We start from the raw sequence: 27,095 nt of genomic DNA on the forward strand, positions 1-27,095 counted from the left end.
TAGACATAATTGGGGTAATTTCCCCCACACTGCCCCCATACAGTAATTTCCCCCACACTGCCCCCATACAGTAATTTCCCCCACACTGTCCCCATACAGTAATTTTCCCCCACACAGTAGTTTCCCTCATACAGTAATTTCCCCCCACTGCCCCCATACAGTAATTTCCCCCACACTGCCCCATACAGTAATTTCCCCCACACTGCCCCATACGGTAATTTCCCCCACACTGCCCCATATGGTAATTTCCCCCACACTGCCCCATATGGTAATTTCCCCCACACTGCCCCCATACGGTAATTTCCCCACACTGCCCCCATACAGTAATTTCCCCACACTGCCCCCATACAGTAATTTCCCCCACACTGCCCCCATACAGTAGTTTCCCCCACACTGACCCCATACAGTAGTTTCCCCCACACTGACCCCATACAGTAGTTTCCCCCACACTGACCCCACACACTGTAGTTTCCTCCACATTGCCCATATAGTAATTTGCCCCCACATAGTAATCCCTCTCATAATTATTGCCTCCACATAGTAATCCCTCCCATAATTATTGCCCCCACATAGTAATCCCTCCCATACAGTATCCCACCATATTTCCCCCCCACATGTCCTCCTGTGTGCACCCCCCTCATTGGCACATAAAAGAAAAAAAAAAAAAAAAAAAGCTAAATACTCACCTGCGCTTGCTCGCTGAGTCCCGGCACTGTGCTGCTGTGTCCCGGCACAGGCGAGCACGATGACGTCATCGCGCGCGCCTGGATTTCACTACCACATAGGCCTCAGGCCTAATAGGCCTAATAGGCCTGAAGCCTATGGAGGTGGTCGGCGGCGGGGCAGGGAACTATGCACTCCGCTCCCCTGCCCCGCCACAGTATGTGGGCGTCAGCCCTTTAGCAATGAGCGCTTCCATCTATATTGATGGAAGTGCTCATTGCTTCTGGGCCTGGCAGTGGCACCCCCGTGAAAGCCAGCACCCGTGGCGGACCGCCCCTTCCCAGCCCCCCCTGGGCACGCCACTGCCTGGGGAGGGTAATAATAATCTTGAATTGCCTCCATTTGTACACAATCTTTCTGACTGTGCATTGGAGAAGTCCAAACTCTTTAAATGAAATATGGTTTTGCAACCTTTTCCTGCCTGACAAGCATCAATAGCTCTTTTTCTGGGGTCCTCGGAAACCTCCTTTGTTCGTGCCATGAAACACTTCCACAAACGAGTTGAGAATATAAGACTTTGATAGATCCCTGTTCTTTAAAGGGGTTATCCTGGAAAAGATAATAATGACTTATCCTCAGAAAAGGTCATCATTTTCACATCAGCGGGGGTCCAAGTCCCAGCATTCCCGTCGATCAGCTGTTTTAGGGAGCTGCTGTGCTCACCGAACCTCTAGTGAGCTATGCTGGCTCCCAGCATCTTTCCAAGGACGGCACTGTACATCGTATAGTGGCTGTGCTTGGCATTGCAGCTCCGCCCCATTGACTTGAATAGGGCTGAACTGCAACTAGGTCATGTGACTGATGTACAGTTATGTCACTGGCCTAGGAAGAGGCTGCGGGACTCAAGACCTCTTCTAACAGCTGATCGGCGGGGGTTCCAGGTGTCACACTCCCACAGATCTGATACCGATGACCTATCCTGAGGAAAAGTCATAAATATATTTTCCTAAATAAAACTGGCTGCCCGATCACACTTGATTGTCATTCCACTGATTAAAAACACAACTATAATGTCACCTTCAAATCATCCTAAAGGGTCCCATACTTTTTCCACTCACGGACATGTGTTATTGGATCACTTTCCTCAGTCTAATAATTTCTACTCATTTCATTTGGTTATTGTTATCTAGTTTTAGGACTTGTGCGAAACTTGGATGTAGTTTTGGGTCAAATGAATGCAAAAATATTAAAAATTCTGAAGAGTTTACAAACTTTCAAGGACCATTGTAGCTTGCATTTAGTTTAAGAGAACCTGTCACCACGAAATGCAGTGCGATCTGCAGGCATCATGCCATAGAGCAGAAGCTGAGCAGATTGATATATAGTATTGTGGGCAAAGATTCAGTAAAACATATAATTTATACATTGAAATCTCAGCTTTTTCTGACTTCAGTTGTACACGGGGAGGGGGGGTCTGTTATCAGTGATTGATAGCATTCTGTGTGTATACATGGATAGCTGTCAGTCACTGATAGCGGTTCATAGAGGTGGTCTTAAGGGGGTTTTCACTTCAACAAACGGCATTGATCATGTAGAGAAAGTTAATACAAGGCACTAATGTATTGTGATTGTCCATATTGCCTCCTTTACTGGCTCGATTCATTTTTCCATCACGTTATACACTGCTCGTTTCCATGGTTACGACTAAGCTTGAGCGAATTGAGCTTCGGATCAAGCCTTTGGTGAAGGACTTCAATATTCCTATCTGCATATTTAAAAACATTTTAAAATAGGAATCCAAAGTGGGCTTTGGTACCGAGGTACCAGCCAGTACCAATGCCTACTTTGGATTTCCATTTGAAAATGTTTTTAAATATGTATATATGAATACCGAAGTCATTCACCAAAGTCTCACGCAACTTCGGGCGAGACGAAGTTTGGCTCCACTGAGCCAATACATTTTAATGCTGTATGGAAACAGCATTACAAATGAAGTTTCTAAATGAATCAACTTCAGATTTATGACTTCGACTTTTTGGTGTCCAGGATCAAGGAAGCACGTATAGTCCAGCACTTTTTTCCACAGCGTGAAAGCACAGCCACCACTGATGGATTGTAGGGCGGTCATAACCATGGAAACAAGCAGTTTATAATGTGATGGAAAAATGAATCCAGCCAGTAAAGGAGGCAATATGGACAATCACAATACATTAGTAAGTGCCTTGTATTAACCTTCTCTACATAATAAACTCTATTTGCTGAAGTGACACAACAACTTCAAAGTCAGAAGAAGCAGAGATAAATGTGTAAGTTACAAGCCTACACTTACAATTTCCCCCCACAAACTATATATCAATCTGCTCAGCTCCTCCTGCTCTATAACATGCTGCCTGCAGACTGTACTGCATTTTGTGGTGACAGGTCCTCTTTAACCCAGTTTATAGAAAGAACTGTTTCAGAGAAATAATATGACCCTGGGATTACAAGCAAAGCTACTTTCATACCTGCATTCGGTGCGGATCCGTCTTGTCACAGGCGGATCGGCACCGATAGATAATACAAACGCTTGTATCCGTTCAGAACGGATCCGTTTGCATTATTCTTTCAAAAAAGGATCCGTCCTGACTTACACTGAAAGTCAATAGGAGGCGGATCAGTTTTCAATTGCACCATATTGTGTCAGTGAAAACTGATCCGTCCCCATTGACTTACATTGTAAGTCAAGACGGATCCGTTTGGCTCTGTATCGTCAGGCGGACATCAAAACACTGCAAGCAGCGTTTTGGTGTCCGCCTCCAGAGCGGAATGGAGGCTCAACGGAGCCAAACTGATGCATTCTGAGCGGATCCTTATCCATTCAGAATGCATTGGGGCTAAACTGATCCGTTTTGGGCCGCTTGTGAGAGCCCTGAAATGAATCTCACAGGCGGACCCAGAAACGCCAGTGTGAAAGTAGCCTAACAATAGGACTAATAAAAGCCACAAGGCAAGAAGGAAAACATTTGAATGTTGCAGGCATTTCATTTCGAACCTAAGGAGGCTTCGAAATGCATATAGCAAATTGCAAGCTACACAGCTTTCCCGGGTGCTGACAATATCATTCATTACTGTCAATCTGTCTGCAGCAACAACACCAATCTCTAGCATCAAAGTGCAAGCAAAAAGGAAGTGGGAAGCCCGGTGTCCTGAAAGACACATTGAACAGCCCACTAGACTAGCACTACTCCAGCAGTCGTCTATATACATACTAAAATGTATATACAGTTTACATGCACATTCATGTACAAGAACAGCATCACAAGCATAAATGGAACTTGGTGAATGTACCATGGGGGGCCTGGACCTTTAGACCCGGGTCTCCCCTGCCAGACTATATATATGTAGCAAGAGGGCTCTTGTTAACAGCCATAGCAAGAGCTGAAGGACCTGTAATGATGTCACTGTCATCAGTGCAGGATGGGCGAACCTCAGAGGTGGAGGGAAATGGTGATGAAGGACCTGTGATAACATCACCATCATGTGATCAGTGCAGAGGGGGCGGAGATCAGAAGTGGAGAGGTGAAAAGGTGGTGAAGGACCTTTAATGACTTCATGCTACATGAGGGGATCGAGATGTGTGTGGAAAAGAAGAAAGTGAAGAAGCATGGATTTAATGTGATGGACAGGGAAATACTCTGAGTTCCAGTAGTCTCTTCTTATGCCTCCTCCTGTAATGTCCTCTGATATGACAGAATAGCCTAGATGAGCTGGAAGTTGTTCTCTCCTCGTATACCTCCTCCCTGCAATGTCCAATAGCAAACTCTTGAAGGCAGCGAGGAAAGGCGTTAAAAGGGTTATCCAATTTCACAAACAGCCCCCCAGGTGCCGGGCCCCTCAGAGGGAATATATTTACCCAGCTCCCGGCGCCGCTCCTGCCAACGGCAGGCAGGGATGGGGACCAGCCTCCCTAGCATCACGGGTGACGCTAGGGAGGCTCATCCCTGTCTGCCATTGGCTGCTCCCACCCGACACCAGATGTTTTCATCCATGTACAGGGAGAAGCAGCAGAGGTGGTGTGGGGACCAGGAGTGTTGTGGGTAGCGGGGTAAGTATATTACCTGTGAGGGGCCCAGCACATGGGGGGGCTGTTTGTGAAACTGGATAACCCCTTTAAATATCGCAAGTAGAAGCCAAGTTTGGTGAGCAAAGCAATGGATTTAGCCTATAGATTTCTAGTTTAATTTGGCTGACCCTCTGACATACTGGTGTATAAGCCACCTAACGTATAACAGCTGCACACTGATAGGGCGGTGTCCTGGAATTAGTGGCTGGGACCGAATTTTTTGAGAATTCTAGTGTTACAATTAGATAATGTTAATACAGACAGCATACGCCTCTATTATTTTATCCATCTATTTAAGGGTGTACTCACACAGCTGTGTCCGTTTTGTGGACAGATTTCAAACCACGCATCCACAAAACATGGACACCGGCCCTGTGCACCCCGCACTGTGGTAGGGACACACTGACTTCAATTGGTCCTCGATTTGCATGTTGCGGCCAAAAATAGAACATGTCCTATCTTTTCCAGCAAGGCCGCACGGACCCAGATGCCCTTACATGTCTACTTTTAATACATATGTAATAAATATCAATATAAATACATAGAGAGCTCTTGAACCCAAGTAATTGTTCAAGCAGTTTGTAAAGGTATTGCATCCTGAGGGAATTGGACACATACTGGGCACTCAGTCACACAACAATGTGCAAATTACTGACAGGGAACAGATACAGCCCCAATCCTGCCTCTGTGCACTTATGTCTGGTAAACTCAAGGCAGTTTAAACACATAGAAAAAAAATATAATAGCATACCATTCTAACTTGTTTTTCTACATTCAGTTGTTTCCAGGTTTCATTATACATTTCATCCAGTCCTTGGCGGGTTTGCTTATAAGTTTCCAACTCAACCTTTGTATCCTGCATATTTACCTAAAATCAATACAGATTACAAATGAAGTTTGTAAGTAAGGGTACTTTCACACTAGCGTTTTTCTTTTCCGGCGCTGAGTTCCGTCCTAGAGGCTCAAATCCGGAAAAGAACTGATCAGTTTTATCCTAATGCATTCTGAATGGAGAGTAATCCATTCAGGATGCATCAGGATGTCTTCAGTTCAGTCTTTTTGACTGATCAGGCTTTTCAGAAAACCGTAGCATGTTGTATTTTTACCTCCGGCCAAAAATCCTGAACACTTAAACTGAACGCCGGATCCGGTCTTTTTCCCATTGACTTGCATTAACGCCGGATCCGGCGCTGTGTGTTCAGTCAAACCGGATCCGGCTTTTGCATGTTAAACCCGAAAAATGTGAAAAAAAAAGTTAAAGTCCATAAATGGCGGATCCGTTTTTTCCGAGGCATTTTTTCATTGTGATCAAAATCCTGATCAGGATTCAAATGTAATCCGTTTTCACACGTTTTTCCGGATCCGGCGGGCAGTTCTGGTGTCGGAATTGAACGCCGGATTAAAACAACGCTAGTGTGAAAGTAGCCTAAAGTGTGCTTCTAGTTTTTTTATTCCATAAATATACTGTACAATGGATGCAAAGACAATAACGTGTGTAATATAACTGAATTCATTTTAGGTCACTGTCCAAAATCTCTGAACTCACTGAAAAGAACATTTACTATATTTACTACTGAATCCATAGTGAGACACTGGAGGAGGATGGAGGGAGTGTGACTTCTCGAGATTCTTTGCCTGTTGAACACCTTCTAGTAAGTGTTAGACTCGCACCACTGCATGAGAACAGAAGCGCTCAGTCCTTTCATCTGGGAGGAAGGAGATCTGCAGCAGGCTGTCACATCTCAAGTCTCATACTTAGGGCTGTTTCACACGAGCGGATGCCGTGCGCGACATCCGCTGCGTGAATGACAGCCAAGACCTGATGCAGACTGCAGAAGCACGGAGTATTAACATGATTGATAATGCTCCGTGCCTCTCTGTGATCTCTTTACTACGAAATCACAATGACAACTTTATCTCACTGTGATTTCGTAGTAAAGAGATCACAGAGGCACGGAGCATTATCAATCATGTTAATGCTCCGTGCTTCTGCAGTCTGCATCGGGTCTTGGCTGTCATTCACGCAGCGGATGTCACGCATGGCATCCGCTCATGTGAAACAGCCCTTATAACCAACAAGGATATATCTGCATGATCATTTTTGATAAAATGGTAAAAAAAAGTATCAAAAACAGAGTTGAAAGGCGCATGTGATATTTAAAGTAGAGCTGAGTGAAGAGACTTTGATGCTACATCTGAAGTCACTTCGGTAAAAACTTCGGAATAATACTGTAAGGAAATTTGTCGCCGTACAGTATTAGAATGTATGGGCTCCGATGAGCCGAAGCAAGTCTTTGTTGAATAACTTTGGTAATTGATTATTACAGCCCATACGTTCTAATACTGTACGGAGACGAGTCTCCATAAAGTATTATAACAATTATTTTTAGCGAAGAGGCTTCGTATGTAGCATTCGAAGCTTGCATTGCTCGTCTCTAATTAAAGCAATTGTCCTATATAGACAACTTCTTTACATACAACCTATCAGGGAATTCTGAGTTAATAAGGGGTAGCCTCGGTTCCGGTCTTGGAGGACCTGTCTTGTACTATACAAATACACCACTGATGTGAATGGACATTGTGGCACTGCAGGGAAACGGAACACAAGCTTCCTCGCAAATAACAGCAGATTATTGGGTTCCAAGCAGGAGGACTCTGTGATCAGTTTACTGTTAAAGGGTTATTTTAAAAAGTAGGGACTGCCTAAATCCGTGAACCCCTTTAACATTTTGATACAATTGTAGATGTGATTTTTTTTTTTTTTTTGCTGCTGCAGTTTCTGAATGCATTGGAAAGGTCCTGAAAAAACACTGAGAAACTGCAGCAGCAAAAACACATACCAAACCGCATTACCATGTAAAAAACAAATGCAGTTTTCCACAGTTGTTATGCGGTATTGGCTGTTTAGTATCCTGATGATAGGTCATCAATTAAAATAACTTGGACAACCCCTTTAAGCTTAGCCCCTTTCAAAAGGTATTATGGCATATGGGGGTGAATGTGTTTTAACCTCAGATTTATAGCAAACAGTGCTAGTATCTTACCTCTAAATGTCTTTCACTTTTCTTTTGAATGCGCATGCTCTCTTGTAATAACTGATTATGTTCATCTTGCAGTGAAACAATGCGATCTTTTGCAGCAACAAGCTATTCAAGGATTAGATAAAATAGCAAATTTAGAAATGCATCACATACACATTTACTATGTTTAAATAGAGTAGTTGCTAAAGACTCTTTTTTCCTTTATTTAGAGGGAGGGGAGGGGGGTGCAAGAACTGCCCATATACCGAGTATGAGAGATATTAGGTAAGTTTGGGTGACTGATAAGATAACAAAATTATCATTTTACCAAATACATCCTATCCAACACATTAGATTTGCTTGTTTGCAGACAAAATTCCAGTTCATTTACATTTATGAATGGTTGATTCTGCCAACGGATATATACTAAAAGAATAACAGGCTTGAAGTAAAAGAGCAAAAAGAAGTCAATCAGCGAAAAATGGCACCCTGCAGGTGAATTTAAGTATATAACGTATTTTTCGCCCTATAAGACGCACCTAGGTATTTGAGGAGGAAAATAAGAAAAAAAATATTTTTAACCAAAAGGTGTGCTTTTGGTGGGTTTTGAACTAATGGTGGTCTGTGCATGACACTATTATGGGGGATCTGTGGATGGCACTGTTATGGGGGATCTGTGGATGGCACTGTTATGGAGGATCTGTGGATGGCACTGTTATAGGGGATCTGTGGATGGCACTGTTATGGGGGATCTGTGGATGGCACTGTTATAGGGGATCTGTGGATGGCACTGTTATGGGGGATCTGTGGATGGCACTGTTATGGGGGATCTGTGGATGGCACTGTTTATGGGGCATCTGTGGATGGCACTGCTAATGGGGCATCTGTGGATGGCACTGCTATGGGGTGGGGGATCTGTGGATGACATTGTTATGGGGTGGGGGATCTGTGGATGACACTGCTATATATGTGTCATCCACAGATCCCCCTCATAACAGTGTCCCCCAATACACAGGCCCTCCGCAGTATTTATAAATATTAATCCTTAACCTGTTAATAAGTTTAACTAAAGTTGCGCTCTCCCCTGTTCCCCTGTATCAGTACAGCACTCACTAACAAGCTTCCATAGCAGGCAGAGCGGATGGCAGCAGTAACGTCACTCACTGACATTGCGCGCCTGCTCCTCCCACTTTATGAATGAAGTAGGCGGAGCCGGCGTGCGACATCAGTGAGTGTGACTGGTGTAAGAGTACAGTGACTGCACCGGGCCCCACCCCTAGTTCCGGACTCCAGCCCCTCCTCTCTCCCCGCTCATACATCGATGTAAAATGGAAGCATTCGCCCCATAAGACGCAGGGGCATTTCCCCCCCCCCCTTTTTTTTGGGGGGGGGGGGGGAGTGTGTCTTATGGGGCGAAAAATACGGTAAGTACTTCCATTTCCAGGAATACAGCTTTATCGGATGTGCAAAATATATATCCCTTTATAATGTTACATCCAAGTGCAAAATATGGAGTATGCTCCCATTAAGGGTGCCTGAACATATACATTTTATTGAAATGATCATTTTGCCTAAAGATCTTTACTTGCTACAACATGCTGCAAGTCTGGTATCTAAAAAAACGTCTTTTTTAAAATCCAATCTGTCCTGACCTTTGTTACAAAGCAAATATGGATGCACTGTGTCTACTGAACAGATATAACCTAAATAGCACCCCTCCCCCCGGGTAATCACCCTTTAACCCCTACAAAGACCAATACCCCCTCTCTATTAGGTAGACTGTTGACTCACGAGTGTCCAGGACAACAGGGGTCAGGCAAAACCATAGTCAGGAGCAAGTCAAGGTCAGGGAGGGAGAGTTTATGCAATCCAAAGTCAGACTGAGGGTCAGAGTAGGCAGTAGAGAGATCAGAAAGAGGTCAGGTCAGACAGCGAAAGGTCACTGGTGAGTGAACAAGACAAATGGGAGAGTGAACATGACATGAGAGAGTGAACAAGACAAATGGCGCAACATTACAGGAAACTAGACAAATAGAATCTATTGCTCATGCACCCTTTCACAGGAGAAGGTGCCTAAATACCCAGGAGATAGCCATGGCTGGGGAAGATCAAGGTGCGCATAGAGCTGGCCCTCTAAGGACCTGAAGGAAATGTGCATGTTCAGTATAGGCAAGAAACAGGCTTCAGCCATGTGCGGAGTGGATGGAGGTAGTCAGATGAATGGAAGATAGGTCCTATTTATTTAGTCAATGGAAATAATTGGCGAGTTAATTAATTTCGTATGACAAAAAATGTCTGCTTCTGTCTCGGTTATTAGTGAATAAATCCATCGGACACTCTCTGCCGAAGGGCGAATATACAGCTCATAATTTTTTGACATTTTTTCTCCTGGAGACCCTACATTCGACCCTAGCTGCTCGGTTGGGCGAATCTTTATGTACAATACATTTTAGCTTTCTGTGTATTTTATCCCTTGGGAAATGGGTACCTTTCTTGTAATTTTGAATCATAGATCGTATTAGTGGCTGGAATTGCTTAAAGGGGTTTTAAAATAATAATTTTCTAGAAACTGTCTGCAGGGTACCCACTGAAACAGAAGCTTCATACTTCATAAATTACAGGGTTAGTGATTTTTGAAATTACGTTAAAACATAACTTTTACTAAAGATATTTAGAATAATAGGCCCAAAAATACAAAGATAAACAATTAATAAACAGAGCGGCGGTATGACAGGTAAACGTGCACGGCGGCACCCAAGGTAAATATTAAAGGGAATGCTCGGCGGCACCCAAATAAATGGAAACCCGTACTCCTACCACTCTGTAGTCTGCGTAGACGTATAGGCGAGCATTTGGGAGATATAGCAAACAAGAGAGACACAGCAGTCTCGAGGCATATACACGAAGCCCATAATGGGAATCCCAAATGCCTGAGCGCCACAGGGTTGGAACTGGTTAAACAACCGTTAAGAGGAGGTGATTGGGACCGTTTATTATTACAGCGTGAGACCAGACGGATCTTTAGGCTGCGGACGGTCTCACCAACCGGTCTGAACGAGCAACTCAATTTTAGTTGCTTCGTCTAAAACATCCCAATCATCCCTCCCCAAAAATGAACCCCTAAGCGGCTGTCTCTGACTAACGCTTTTGACAATAAATACACAAACAGATTAAGTGAATTACTCTCCAATCATGTATCATAACCTCTGTGAAGCGCGTACTACTATCATTATTATCAGTCATTACAGTATACGTGCACACTGAGGTTACTGGATCAGTATTATAAATTTTGTGTAGTGATATTTGCCTGTACCCATCTAATTGCTCGATCCGCCAGGATCTGAGTTCTGAACTCCAGCCCCTTTATCCTTGTATCATTCACCCATGATCAATATGCCGTAAATGCCTTTCTATTCATTGAGGTCTATATCACTAGACCTACCAGCGATCGGTTGCTGGGGACGCGCCCAGCTCCCTGGCAAACAATCTCAGCTGACCGCCCTGTTAACACAGGGCGGTAGGACGCGCTCACGTCATCTAGTTTGAGCGGCGCCCCACGTGACCACTGCCGAGCGGGACCAGAGCGCATGCGCGGCCGGGATGACGCTTGAGTCTGAATCCTAGCCTTCGCGCATGCGCATGGGTCCGAGCCGCGTCAGACGCATCGGATTGATGACGCAGCACGCTGGACAGGTGCGAGCCGTACCTGGCATTTAAATTCTGGCGGAAACAGAGCGCGGGTGGAGTTTTACTGCCCGTGGCTTATCTAAGGATGCCCGTTTTGAGGTGGAGCATTATCCAGCACTCCACAAAATAGTCCATCTATGATCAACTGATGAGATTATTTTTTACCATCATTGATCACCAAAAGCCTTTAGAGTCCTATACATCTCCCCTGATGATGCTATCTTGCTGAACTGTGCATGTAGGGAGTGGGACTAGAATAGGGCCATTCAGGGCCAGGCGACAGGGCAAGGTTCCGGACGGGGTCGCCCTTTTAAGGACAAGTGCCCTGTGGTTAGGCTGCTATCCCCTACTAGTATCAGGGCAAGCCATAGACCACATTTATAGGGCAAACCAGGGCCATAGTTGCACCCCGCCATCCCTACAGCAGAACAGCGTCTTCCTAGGAGTCGATTATCGTGACATCATCTGGACGCATTCTGCACCCTGGACGCAGACTACAGAGTGGTAGGAGTACGGGTTTCCATTTATTAGGGTGCCGCCGAGCATTCCCTTTAATATTACCTTGGGTGCCGCCGTGCACGTTTACCTGTCATACCGCCGCTCTGTTTATTAATTGTTTATCTTTGTATTTTTGGGCCTATTATTCTAAATATCTTTAGTAAAAGTTATGTTTTAACGTAATTTCAAAAATCACTAACCCTGTAATTTATGAGATTTGACATATAGTGATAAATATCACAGGACCTAGTCCATATATTTGCTTTACTCTGAAGCTTCATACTTACCTGCTCCATGCTGCTCTGGTCCTCTGAGCTACCCCTATCTTCCGATCCCCACACTGTTGACAACCGGTGGTGCATAGGCATGGTCACAAACGCCGCTACAGGCAACAAATGGCATCAGCAGTGATGTGGCCACAAGTAACACAATCGCTGAAGCCAGTCATTGGCTGCAGTGGTGCATGTGACCATGCTCATGCACCACTGGATCTAAACAGCACGGGACTGGAAGGTGGAGACAGCAGAGGCAATGCGGAGGACCAGAGAGGTGAGGAGCAGGTATATATGAATCTTCTGTTTCAGGGTGCACGCTGTGGGAATCATTATTACCGTATTTTTCGCTTTATAAGACACACCTGGTGATAAGACGCACTTAGGTTTCTGAGGAGAAAAATGAGAAAAATATTTTTAACCAAAAGGTGTGCTTTTGGTGCGTTTTGATGACACTATTATGGGGGGGGGGGGGTCTGTGGTTGACACTTTTATGAGGCATCTGTGGATGACAACAGCAGAGACCCGCGGCTAATGACCCTGACTGGCAATAATGCAAATTGCTGTATTTAAGTCTTTAGATGCCGTGATCAAGTCTGACCACGGCATCTACTCTTAACGGCATCCTCTGCGGCCAATGAGGATGCTGGTAATTGGTTCAATGCACTTGGTCTAGCTGAAGAGACTCAGGGAATTGAAGCTGAAATTCTTATTTTGGCCAGCAGGTGACAGACCAATAAGCATTTCTGAACAATTAATGGATCTAAAAAATCCTTGATTGTTCAGAATAAAAAAAAAAAAATTGGACTTTGTAGGCTCAAATACGAGCTTCAAAATCAGTAAAAAAAAAAATATATATATATAAAAGTTTAAATCACCCCCCTTTCCGTATAATAAAAAAATTAATACATAAATAAAATATAAAAACATCATTGGTTTCATCACCCCGACCGAAAATGCCTGCACTATTAAAATATATTTTTCAAATACGGCGAATAGCGTAATGGAAAAAAAGGTAAAAATGTTGAGTTTGCTATTTTTTCATTGCTTCTCTTACCCAAATTTTTTTAATAAAATGTCACACACACTCCAAAATGGTATCCATAAAAACTACAGATTGTCCCGCAAAAAATGAGCCTCCATATAGCTCAGTAGATATAACTATAAAAAAATTATGGGGTCAGAATATGATGTAACAAAAAATTCTGAAATAAAAACCTATACATATGTGGTATCGTTGTAATCGTACTGACCCAGAGAATGAAGGGCACAGGTCAGTTTTGTCACAAACAGAACAAAACCCATAAAACAGTGGAATTGTGTGTTTTTTCCAATTCCACCCCATTTGGAACTTTTTCCCCACTTCCCATTAAATTGTATGCCATATTGAATGGTGACATTATAAAGTCCATCTTATCCCACAAAAAATAAGCCCTGATATAGCAATGTGAACGGAAAAATAAAAAAGTTATGGCTCAAGGAAGATAGGGAAGAAAAATTTTAAAATTGATATGTAGTTTTATGGGAAAAGATTCAGTAAAACATATATTTCATTGACTTAAATTCCTGCTAATTCTGGGCTTTAAAGTCAAGGAGGCGGTCCAATCAGTGACTCACAGCCTTCCCTTTAAGACTGTAATTAGCTGTCACTGATAGGACAGCCTCTTTGACTTGAAATCCCACAATGAGCAGAAATTTAAATCACTTAACGAGCAGCCAACTGTAAGGAAGGAACGCTTTTTTCCCCCGACAATGGGCTTCTCTTCGCACAGTGTAAATCCACCTCAAGCCACCAATCTATCCAGATCCCTCTGTAGTAGTATACTGTCCTCTTCTTTGGTAATTACTTTACACAGTTTAGTGTCATCTGCAAAAATTGATATTTTACTGTGCAAGCCTTCTACAAGATGATTAATAAATATATTGAGAAGAATAGGACACAATACTGCCCCCTGTGGTACCCCACTAGTGACAGTGACCCAATCTGTGTATGTACCGTTAATAACCACCCTCTGTTTTCCATCATTGAGCCAGTTACTTACCCACATACAGACGTTTTCTCCCAGTCCGAGCATTCTCATTTTATATACTAACCTTTTATGTGGTGCAGAGTTCACTGACTCACCCTGGTCCAGTCTACAACTTACCTCCTCATAAAAACTGATTAGATTAGTTTGACAGGACTGACCCTTGATAAACCGATGCTGATACCTATCCTCAATATACTCGCTTAGCAATGCAAGATGTACATTCTTAGGTATTGGCAATAAAGAGAAAAAAAAATACAAACCTCTTCATTTAACTTGGAATTTGTCTTCTCCAAAAGCTCAATTTTTGACTGAAGATCTTCAACAGTGCAGCTAAAATATATCAATACATTTATAATCATTACTAATAATTAAAAAATATATATTTTTAACACCTTAAAGCAGTGGCTAACCTCCGGCACTCCAGCTGTGGTGAAACTACGACTCCATTCATTTCTGTGGAGTTCTGAGAACAGCCAAGCAAGTGTACATCTTGGGAGTTGTAGTTTTACCACAGCTGAAGGTTAGCCATCACAGCCTTGAAGAAACCCTTAAAAGGATTTCCAGTATAGAACATCAATATCTGGTCGCCAGGTCCAAAGCCCCATAATAGTGCTGTTTTGTTGTAGATTTGGCACCAGAACTACATAGCTCCACCCACTGTATAGTGGACGGAGCTGGAAACTAGGGATCGACCGATATTGATTTTTTTAGGGCCGATACCGATAATTTGTGAATTTTCAGGCCGATAGCCGATAATTTATACCGATATTCTGGGAATTTTCATTTTTGAAAAAAAAAATAATAATTTCCTACACAAATCTGCTGAAAATTAATATGTTTATTGTTAACGTGTATTTTAATTTTTTTTTGTAAATCTTTTTCATTTATACTTAATATTTTTGTGTTTTTTTTTTTTGTTTTGTTTTACTAACTTTTAGCCCCCTTAGGGACTCGAACCCTTGTCCTATTCACCCTGATAGATCTCTATCAGGGTGAATAGGAGCTCACACTGTCCCTGCTGCTCTGTGCTTTGTGCACAAAGCAGCATGGAGCTTACCATGGCAGCCAGGGCTTCAGTAGCGTCCTGGCTGCCATGGTAACCGATCGGAGCCCCAGGCTTACACTGCTGAGGCTCCGATCGGAGTTGCAGGGCTGAGGGGATCCTGTGGCCACTGCCACCAATGATTAATACTGGGGGGGGGGGCGCACTGCGCCACCAATGTTTATACTATTGGGATGGGGGTGGGGGGCGCACTGCGCCATCAATGATTAATACTGGGGGGCTTGGGGGGGGGCGCACTGAAGATAAGTCTCTCATTCATATACAGGAGGCGGGAGCTGGCTGCAGAATCACATAGCCGGCTCCCGACCTCTATGAGCGGACCGCAGCTACAGTTCATAGAGGTCGGGAGCCGGCTATGTGATTCTGCAGCCAGCTCCCGCCTCCTGTATATGAATTAATGAAAGACTCATCTTCATTGGTGGCGCAGCGGCCACAGCCCCTCCCCTCCTCTTGTCTTCTCTCCTCTCATTGGCGGCAGCGGCAGCAGCAGCACAGGGGGAGGAGACACTGCTTCCTTCTCCCCTGTGCTGCTGAGGGAACACAGAGAGCGCTGAGAGCAGCGCGTTCTGTGTTCCCAGTACGTTATCGGTATATCGGCAAAATAGATGCCGATACCGATAACGGTCAAAATCCTGAATATCGGCCGATAATATCGGTAAAACCGATAATCGGTCGATCCCTACTGGAAACTGCAGCTATGATCCCACTAACTTCAAGGGGAGCAGTGCAGAAGTTACAGCTGATTAGTGGAAGCGTGGCATGTTCCCTCACTGCCGATCCGATACTGATGGTTTATCCTGAAGATAGGCCATCAATAATAACTAGAGAACATTTTCACTTATCTAAGAGATTCTTAGGCTACTTTCATATCTGCGCTTTGTATTCTGGTTTTGAGATCCGTCAGAGATGCATTACATTTTATATTATGTTAAAACTTTTCAATATTTGAAATCTTCTGTGACAGATAGTCATACCTCACAAAACAATTAAAGGGGTTGGCCACCATACGCATAAAAACAAAAAAAATGGCCCAGATAATAACTAAAGTCACGAGGTATTTGTATCATGAGAGATATACTGTGTACATATAATTTTTCTAATGTGTTCAGCATAGCATGCTCCCATTGATGAGAGGCTGTGTGGGTTGAGCAGCTTCAAAGTGAAAGTAAAAATCTCAGCAGGCATCACAGCAAGCATCTTCAGAGGAGTGGTCACCTGACATCCCTGGCCAAACAAAACAAATCAGGTTTTTTCTGTGTCACCATTTCCTAAAAGCTATACTTTTTCTTTTTTATTCTGCCAATCATCTTGTGTTTTAATTGGTACCATTTTTGGGTACATACTGTATGATATTTTGATTGTTTTATATTATGCTTTTTGTTAGGCAAAGTAACCAAAAATGGCTGTTCCAGCACAGTTTTTATTTTTTGTTTTTTTACAGTGTTCATCTGACAGGGTAGATCATGTGATATTTTTATAGAGCAGGTTGTTACGGACGCGATGATATCAAATATGTCTACTTTCTTTGTCTGTTTCAGTTTTACATAATAAAGCATTTTTTGAAAAAAAAATCATGTTTTTGTGTCTCCATTTTCTGAAAGACATTTTTTCTATTTTTCTGCCGATCGTCTTGCGCAGGGGCTCATTTTTTGCGGGAAAAGTTTACATTTTTATTGGTCCCAATTTTGGGTATATAATATTTTTTGATCATTCAATATTACACTTTATTGGGCAAATAGACCAATAAAAATTTTTGTTTTGGCACACTTTTTATTTTACCTTTTGGCGGAAGAATTTTTAAAAAGCAAGTCGTTACGGACACAGCAATACCTAATTTGTCTATTTATTATTTATTTTGGCTTTACACAATAAAAGCATTTTAGAAAAAAAAACATGTTTTTGTGTCTTCATTTTCTGAAGGCCATATTTATTTTCATTTTTTGGGCAATTGTCTCATTTAGGGGCTCATTTTTGGGGGGGATCAGGTGACGGTTTAATTGGTACTATTTTGGGGTACATATGACTTTTTTGATCATTTTTAATAGCTTTTTTGGGAAGAGAGGTGGGAAAAATTAAAATTCCATCATAGTTTTGCTCTTTTTTTTTAATGACATTCACCGTGCAGGGAAAGTAACGTGATCCTTTTATAGATCAGGTCGTTACAAACGTGATGATACCAGACGTGCAGTTTATTTTATTTTTTTACATTTTTAATCAATTATAAATGTGTGGCTATAATAAGAAATGACTTTTTTTTAACTTTTATTCACTTTACTTTTTTTTGACACAGACCCACTTGGTTCTTGAAGATCCAATGGGTCTGATAGTTTACAATACACTACAGTACACTGTATAGTGTATTGCATTGCATTGTCACTCACAGTAAGGCTACATGCACACGCCCGTATGTGTTTTGCGGTCCGCAAATTGCGGATCCGCGAAAAAAAAAAAAAAAAAGGATGACATCCGTATGCCATCCGTTTTTTTTGTAGATCCATTGTAACAATGCCTAAAACGGACAAGAATAGGACATATTCTATTTATTTTGCGGGGCTACCGAATTGACATACGGATGCAGATAGCACACGTTGTGTGCTGTTCGCATTTTTTGCATTGAAATAAATGGGTCCGCATCCTATCCGCTAAAAAAAAAACAGAACGGAAACGGAAACAAAATACGTTAGTGGGCATGAGGCCTAAGCCTGATCAGGTCTTGTCTTTAGCAGGAGCCTGATCAGCTATACCAAGGCAAGCCGGATGCCTGTGAAGGCGCCCGGTTGCCATGGTAACCATCGGGATGCTGCAACAGCAGCCAGCGCCCGATTGGGGAGGGAGCTCCCTCCCTCTGTTAACCCATCAAGCATCGGGCAGCTGCCACAGCACAGCAGCAGCCCGATGGTAGAGGGAGGAAGCTCCCTCCATCTCTTAACCCCTTCCATACAGCGGTCCCTATGGACCGCAGCATGGAGGGGGTTAAACGGCCGACATCTGTGCCAACACAGATGTCAGGAGTTTTAAGCAGAGTGTGATAACTGCTACGGCCATCCTGAAACAGATCGGGGCGGTAGTGGCGTTGCAAAAGGGGTGCGGGGGGTGCGGGGCGCACCGGGTGACACCAGTGATGGGGTGACACCAGCAGGGCCGGCCGAACTTGCACACTTCTCATTTACGAATCCCAGGCATAGTCATTTGTATTGCCGTCCTCAGGAGAGGGAGAGATGTGTCTGGGATTCGAACCCACGACCTTCTGTATCAGCGGCAAAGCACTTACCCACACAGCCATAAGAGCTGCATCGCCACTTATTGACTTCTACTGTTATAGCTGGCTAAGTGTACATCTAAAAATCACAGCAGAATTGTTGTTTTTCTTTTTCCGCAAGTTAATTTTTATTGGAAAAGAAGCTGCAACGTATATGCACAAATGTTTTCGGCCTTATTAGGCCTTCGTCAGGCACTAAAAAGTAATTTTGACAATATTCAGTCCCTATGTACATAATTAACAGTTTACACGTTATATTTGATATATATGATATAATGTAAGAACACTTTAGATAGCTTATTTTTGAGTACAATCATTCTAAAAGTTGAGCTGTCACTGGATAAGTTGAGAGTCACAAAAGACATCGTGGATACTTTCCTTATAATCTATTTAACAGATATGAATGTCATAGTAAATTTACTGGTACACACTTCTCTTCTATCTATAAAAGAAAAGAAAAAGATGGCAATTTTGTTACAATGAATGTACTTGATATCAAATATAACGTGTAAACTGTTAATTATGTACATAGGGACTGAATATTGTCAAAATTACTTTTTAGTGCCTTACGAAGGCCTAATAAGGCCGAAAACGTTTGTGCATATACGTTGCTGCTTCTTTTCCAATAAAAATTAACTTACGGAAAAAGAAAAACAACAATTCTGCTGTGATTTTTGCATTTCCAATATTACGGGTGGGGACCCTATTCACAGCACCCAAAGAGGCAGGTAGCCACAAAGTCTGGCAAATATATAAGTGTACATCTATACACATGACAGCTGCCCTAACACACCCAGCACTGCTATATCTCTATATGACAGCTGTCCCAGCACACTCAGCCCTGCTATATCTCTATATATGATAGCTGCCCCAGCACACCCAGCTCTGCTATATCTATATATATCTAAGTATTGCGATACAGTAGATAGATATATAGAGATATAGCAGAGCTGGGATTGCTGGGGCAGCTGTCATATATAGAGATATAGTAGAGCAGAGTGTGCTGGTGCAGCTGTCATGTGTATTAGATGTAGCAGAGCTGGGTGTGCTGGGGCAGCTATCATATATAGAGATATAGCAGAGCTGAGTGTGCTGGGACAGCTGTCATATAGAGATATAGCAGTGCTGGGTGTGTTGGGGCAGCTGTCATGTGTATAGATGTACACTTAGCCAGCTATGACAGTAGAAGTCTCATAGCTGCCCCAGCACATCCAGCTCTGCTACATCTAATACACATGACAGCTGGCCAAGCACACTCAGCTCTACTATATCTCTATATATGACAGCTGCCCCAGCAAACCCAGCTCTGCTACATCTATACACATGACAGCTGGCCAAGCACACCCAGCTCTGCTACATTTATACACATGACAGCTGCCCCAGCACACTCAGCTTTGCTATATCTCTATATATCTATCTACTGTATAGCAATACTTAGATATATATACAGTACAGACCAAAAGTTTGGACACACCTTCTCATTCAAAGAGTTTTCTTTATTTTCATGACTATGAAGGCATCAAAACTATGAATTAACTCATGTGGAATTATATACATAACAAACAAGTGTGAAACAACTGAAAAAATGTCATATTCTAGGTTCTTCAAAGTAGCCACCTTTTGCTTTGATTACTGCTTTGCACACTCTTGGCATTCTCTTAATGAGCTTCAAGAGGTAGTCCCCTGAAATGGTCTTCCAACAGTGTTGAAGGAGTTCCCAGAGATGCTTAGCACTTGTTGGCCCTTTTGCCTTCACTCTGCGGTCCAGCTCACCCCAAACCATCTCGATTGGGTTCAGGTCCGGTGACTGTGGAGGCCAGGTCATCTGGCACAGCACCCCATCACTCTCCTTCATGGTCAAATAGCCCTTACTTTCAAAGTTTTCCCAATTTTTCGGCTGACTGACCGACCTTCATTTCTTAAAGTAATGATGGCCACTCGTTTTTCTTTACTTAGCTGCTTTTTTCTTGCCATTATACAAATTCTAACAGTCTACTCAGTAGGACTATCAGCTGTGTATCCACCTGACTTCTCCTCAACGCAACTGATGGTCCCAAACCCATTTATAAGGCAAGAAATCCCACTTATTAAACCTGACAGGGCACACCTGTGAAGTGAAAACCATTTCAGGGGACTACCTCTTGAAGCTCATCAAGAGAATGCCAAGAGTGTGCAAAGCAGTAATCAAAGCAAAAGGTGGCTACTTTGAAGAACCTAGAATATGACATATTTTCAGTTGTTTCACACTTGTTTGTTATGTATATAATTCCACATGTGTTAATTCATAGTTTTGATGCCTTCAGTGTGAATCTACAATTTTCATAGTCATGAAAATAAAGAAAACTCTTTGAATGAGAAGGTGTGTCCAAACTTTTGGTCTGTACTGTATGTTCCACGATCACTCAAAAATTGCAACCATCGATTTCTGCGAAACTTGATATACACATCCCTTGCTACATGGAAAGAAATCTTGTGGGGGTCACAGCTCTCTAGCACGTACCGTTCCTGAGATATTCCCCAAAAGTTCAAATATGGCACATTACATGACCTACATTAGCCAATAGAAGCCTGCAGGTCTTTCTCTTCATATCCCAACTGCCATACACATGGTCACATGTCCCCTATCAGCCAATAGAAGCTCGCAGGTCCTTAGTCTCCACATACACACAGTTTTACACCAGGTTTCCATAACAACCCAGACATTTTTCTTCACTGCTGCAGGTCAGCTTTAAAGGGGCAGGGCGATGTGGATGACACTGTTAAGGGAATTGAGTGCTGTGGAGGTGACAGTTCAGGGGGCAGGTAGAGTGGCCATTCAGGCCACCCTCAAAAGACGGACTTAAAAACCCCATCCCCAGGAACCAAGCCATGCCCCCAAACCCGGGGGGCTTCAGGGGTGGGAGGGACAGTGACTTTCGCCCTGCAGCTCACACTCAGACAGCACAGTGCTGCTGTCTGAGAGTGAGCTGTTCAAAAGGACATCCCTGCGTGAGAGTTTCCCAAAAAATGCATTAGCCAATAGAAGCCTGGTCACATGACCCTTATCAGCCAATAGAAGCTTGCAGGCCCTTAGTCTCCACATACAAACAGTTTTACACCAGATTTTCATAACAACCCAGCCATTTTTCTTCACCGCTGTAGGTAAGCTTTAAAGGGGCGGGGTACTGTAGATGTCATTGTTATAGTGGATACTGTCCATATCTTTTAATAACATACACAAACATTAAATGAAATAGATGAACTATACCCATGCGAAGCCCGGCCCTACTGCTAGTATATAATAATTATACAGCGGGGCCATTATATAAACTAATAATACAGAGGGGGCTATTATATATGAGTATACAGCGGGGCCATCATATATAAGAATTATACAGAGGGGCCATTATATAAACTAATAATACATAGGGAGCCATTATTTATAATGAGTATACAGTGGGGCCATCATATATAATAATTATATAGAGGGGCCATTATACAGTATAAACTAATAATACAGAGGGGGACATTATATATAATAATTATACAGCGGGCCATTATATATAAGAATTATACAGAGGGGCCATTATACATATGGGCACTACAGGGAAAGGGGAGGTATTTTATCTAGTGGCACTACAGGGGGCATTATAACTACAAGGGGCACTGCAGTGGGTCTTTATAAATAGTTGTACCACTATAGGAGGCATTATAACTACTGCAGACTATTACTACTGCGGGCTCTTATAGGGTTATTTTATAGAGGGGCCTTGTTACTGCTGGGGGCACTATAGGAGGCCTTATTTCTACTAGGGGCACTATGGGGGATTATCATTGAGCACATATTAAAGGGGATGTTATTGGAGGTACTGTAGGGCAGTGTTCCTCAACTCCAGTCCCCAGGGCCTACCTACCGGTCATGATTTGAGAATATCCCACAGAATGAATACCTGTGTTAAGTCCTGATGGATGGACACTAATTGTATCACCTGCTCAATACTAAGGAAATCCCCCAAAAAAATGACTGGCAGGTGGGCCCTGAGGACTGGAGTTGAGGAACCCTGCTGTAGGGAACACTATTACCACTGAGGACGGTTTGGGAGTATGTTATTATGGGGGACTATCTGTAAGGCTCTACCACAGTATTGAGAGTAGCAGCAGAATGACTGTGTTGAGGCACCAGGAGGGGGAGGTTGATAGTAAAGTGAGGAATCTAAAAATTAAATCTGTGAAACACTGCAGAGACGAGACGCGGCTGAAAGAAGGTATCATAGCAGTATAATCTCCGAATGAAGACGTTGAGGAAAGAGTCTACATCACAGGAGATGTTACTGGATGTAAGAGATATGTGCTGCTTTATTCTACTGTATATTTCCTAGCAATGTACAGTACAGACCAAAAGTTTGGACACACCTTCTCATTCAAAGAGTTTTCTTTATTTTCATGACTATGAAAATTGTAGATTCACACTGAAGGCATCAAAACTATGAATTAACACATGTGGAATTATATACATAAACAAAAAAGTGTGAAACAACTGAAAATATGTCATATTCTAGGTTCTTCAAAGTAGCTACCTTTTGCTTTGATTACTGCTTTGCACACTCTTGGCATTCTCTTGAGGAGTTTCAAGAGGTAGTCCCCTGAAATGGTTGTCACTTCACAGGTGTGCCCGGTTTAATAAGTGGGATTTCTTGCTTTATAAATGGGGTTGGGACCATCAGTTGCGTTGAGGAGAAGTCAGGTGGATACACAGCTGATAGTCCTACTGAATAGACTGTTAGAATTTGTATTATGGCAAGAAAAAAGCAGCTAAGTAAAGAAAAACGAGTGGCCATCATTACTTTAAGAAATGAAGCTCAGTCAGTCAGCCGAAAAATTGGGAAAACTTTGAAAGTAAGGGCTATTTGACCATGAAGGAGAGTGATGGGGTGCTGCGCCAGATGACCTGGCCTCCACAGTCACTGGACCTGAACCCAATCGAGATGGTTTGGGGTGAGCTGGACCGCATAGTGAAGGTAAAAGGGCCAACAAGTGCTAAGCATCTCTGGGAACTCCTTCAACACTGTTGGAAGACCATTTCAGGGGACTACCTCTTGAAGCTCATCAAGAGAATGCAAGAGTGTGCAAAGCAGTAATCAAAGCAAAAGGTGGCTACTTTGAAGAACCTAGAATATGACATATTTTCTGTTTCACACGTGTTTGTTATGTATATAATTCCACATGTGTTAATTCATAGTTTTGATGCCTTCATAGTCATGAAAATAAAGAAAACTCTTTGAATGAGAAGGTGTGTCTAAACTTTTGGCCTGTACTGTATGTAATGTCCATCCAAATATCTGTTTCATGGTAGGGTTGGCGGAAGGGGGTATAGAATTTGGCCCACACTGCCGCATCCTGGCCCCAGACTTCAGGTCACACTGTGGTGTTCTAAATTCTGGGGCCTCACACCCATCTACTACATTATCTGTACTCAGAGGGTTATCACCATTATCTGTGGTGTTACACAGGACTGCAGGCGACATCTACTACATTATCTGTACTCAGAGGGTTATCACTGTTATCTGTGGTGTTACACAGGACTGCAGGCGATATCTACATTACCCGTAAAAAAGGCGTGTGGTCACAGGTTTGGGGGGAAAGGGGAGGCTGCAATACTTGGCTTGCCCCAGGTGCTGGCAACCTACGCTACGCCACTGTGGGGAAGTAATTGTGCATGGATACTATCTGATTCTAGACTGCTTAAACACCAAGGTGTAGATCCAGCACAGATGTAAAATCCAACTCTATCATCAGCAGAGCAATAAACAAACATGGGGATACAGCACCCCGATACTCCGTTTAAAGATGGCGCTCGGGGATAATGTCAGTGATCGGTGATAGCGCAGACAGCAGACACTTAACCCCTCTGATGCCATAGCCAAATGTGACCATGGCATCTGAGAGTGCTGAAACCAGACGAGCTCGCTTCCTGGGACGGGCTCAGCGAAAGCATTCGATGGTAGTAATAGGCTTGGGCCTGTGCAAGACTTCCAGGCTGAATATTAGTATTAGGGTTGAGCAAATCTGGTTCGGATGGCTGTAACCAAACCCGATTCTTTTAAAAACTACGTTAATAATATGGGCTCCGTCCTACTGTAAAATGTATGTCCTCCACAGAGGTCCAAAATTTCTGCAAATATCGCAATACTTACTTCATCTCGCCTCTATCACGTGTCAGTTTGTTTATTCATATAAATTACTGTATCAAAATATGAAGCTGAACTCGGCTTTGTTAATGAGGCACGAAGCCGAGTTCTGCTTATTTGGATACAGTAATCAGAGCACTGTATAGCAAGGTATCATGTGGCAATTTGACACTCTGGGCACTCTTGAGAAATATATGGCTCGATGTAGACACATTATGGCCATATTGTACCAGACTCTACCCAGTCTGGTACAAAATGTCCCTCTGTGGGCAAAGTACTATACCACATTGAGTACTGTTAGTCTTTATGTGGGCAGATACTATGTCTATTCATGGTATATTATAATCAAATTAGTGGGTTGTATTGCAGTCTTTGCGCAAGAAATCATCCGGGTTTATCTGGGACCTGTGGAATTATCCAGGGACTGCATGGTACGATGGCAATATATTCATAATAATTACACCCATTACAAGGGTGGATCAAAGTATGAACAACTGCTCTCCTTTACAATCCTGAGGGATTTGTCAGATGTTAATTATTGACGATACAGTAGCAAAACTGAAATCTGAAAAACAGGTTGCAATAATATGAACAATATAGCCTACCTCAAGTGTCTGTTTAATTCTTCAACATAATGCTTTTGATCAAGAACCGTAGTAATTTCATCTGCTCTGTGGAAAAAAAAAGGAGACATTGAAAACAAAATGGAAATGTGTTTTTACCCATTGGCTTGAAAACGAATAAACTCTACTTCTACAAAATCTGCAAGTAACTGTGTGTTCTTTATGCACTGTGTTGGGACAACGGCACTGCAGACAAAGCAAAGAGGACCCAGACTGCGCTACAGGAAGGCACTATTCTAAGGCAATTTTTGGGACAGTTCTTGGAACAATGTGTCCAGGACCCTAGAGAAAGAGAACAGGGTGCGGCCTTCTTTATCCTGAGCATTCAGGTTGTCTCTAGTCCCAACATAACATTACACTGTTATATGACAATGGCTTGAAATATCTCGCTTTGCATGTAATGAGTCTATCATGTTAGTTTCACCTTTTAAGTTGCATTACTGAAATAAATTAACTATGCAAGATATTCTAATTTTTCGAGTTTCACCTGTATGTATACTTTTCTTAATTTATTTAAGTTTTACACAATATTTTCGAAACAAAAAATAAATAAATCATGTTTTAGTGTCTCCATAGTCTGAGAGCTATAGTTTATTTAATTTTTTGGGCGATTGTCTTCGGCAGGGGCTAAATTTTAGCGGGATGAGGTGACTGTTAGAGTGGTACTATTTTGGGTGCATACGCCTTTTTGATCGCTTAGTGTTGCACTTTTAGTGATGTAAGGTGACAAAAAAAATGTTTTTTTTGTTGTTTTTTTTTAGCAGCGCAGGGACCTGATGGCAACCCCGCACCCGCTGACCGTGGCAGTGCAAGGGTTAATGCGCCGGCATACAGCAGGGGTCCGGCTATCAGTGACTGCCGGACCCCTGCCGCTGATCAGAAAGCCGCAGCTCCTGCACCCGCCCGATCAGCCTACCGTACATGTACGGCGCTGGTCCTTAAGTCATGGTCACCAGTGCCAAACATGTATGGCGCAGGTCCTTAAGGGGTTAAAATTAAAAAAATTGGATACCAGAGGTTTTTTCATTTTTGTGTTTTCATTTTTCTTCACTATCTTCCTTGAGCCACAACTTTTTTATTTTTCCATTCACATATCTACATGAGAGCTTGTTTTTTGTGGGACAAGTTGTACTTTCAAATGCCACCATTTAATATGGCATACAATGTGGTGGGAAGCGGGAATTTTTTTTTTAAATGGTGTGAAATTGGAAGAAAAAAAAAACAATTCCCCCACCATTTTACGGGTTTTGTTGCTCTCTGGGTCAGTACGATTATCACATATGTATATTTTGTTATGTCTAAATAGTGCAAAATAAATAAATGTTTTACTTTGAAAAATACATTATTTTTACATCACCATATTCTGACCCCATAACTGTTTTCTAGTTATATGTACTGAGCATTTTTTGCGGGTTAATCTGTAGCTTTTATTGACACAATTTTGGAATGAGTGTGACCTTTAGATCACATTTCATAAAAATTTTTGGGTAAGAGAAGTGATGAAAAAATGGCCTTGACCCTTTTTTCCGTTACGCCATTCGCCGTATTGCAAAAATATTTTTATATTTTAATTGATACTCTATGAGACACTGAGTGATGCTTGTTCCACCAGGGTACACTCTGTATGGGGAGATTTTTTTGTTTCCCTCCAGTGTTTTTCAGCAATACTTATATTGAATTTTTATATATCTGTATTTTGTGCTATTACGGA

General features: G+C 42.6%; 1 protein-coding gene across 2 annotated transcripts in view; it reads right to left on the bottom strand.

Moving 5' to 3' along the window:
• The window catches only part of LOC121009503 (RUN and FYVE domain-containing protein 1-like), a 186,977-nt gene that overhangs the window by 81,550 nt on the left and 78,332 nt on the right, over nt 1-27,095 (bottom strand). For both annotated transcript variants that reach the window (XM_040442693.1, XM_040442684.1), the window contains 4 exons: nt 25,367-25,432; nt 14,533-14,602; nt 7,810-7,911; nt 5,517-5,633 (listed from right to left, as the gene is read on the bottom strand). In XM_040442693.1, coding sequence (XP_040298627.1) covers nt 5,517-5,633; nt 7,810-7,911; nt 14,533-14,602; nt 25,367-25,432 — 355 coding nt within the window. The remainder of the gene's footprint in view (nt 1-5,516; nt 5,634-7,809; nt 7,912-14,532; nt 14,603-25,366; nt 25,433-27,095) is intronic.

Source organism: Bufo bufo, chromosome 1, assembly GCF_905171765.1.
Source record: "Bufo bufo chromosome 1, aBufBuf1.1, whole genome shotgun sequence".
Taxonomy (NCBI): domain Eukaryota; kingdom Metazoa; phylum Chordata; class Amphibia; order Anura; family Bufonidae; genus Bufo; species Bufo bufo.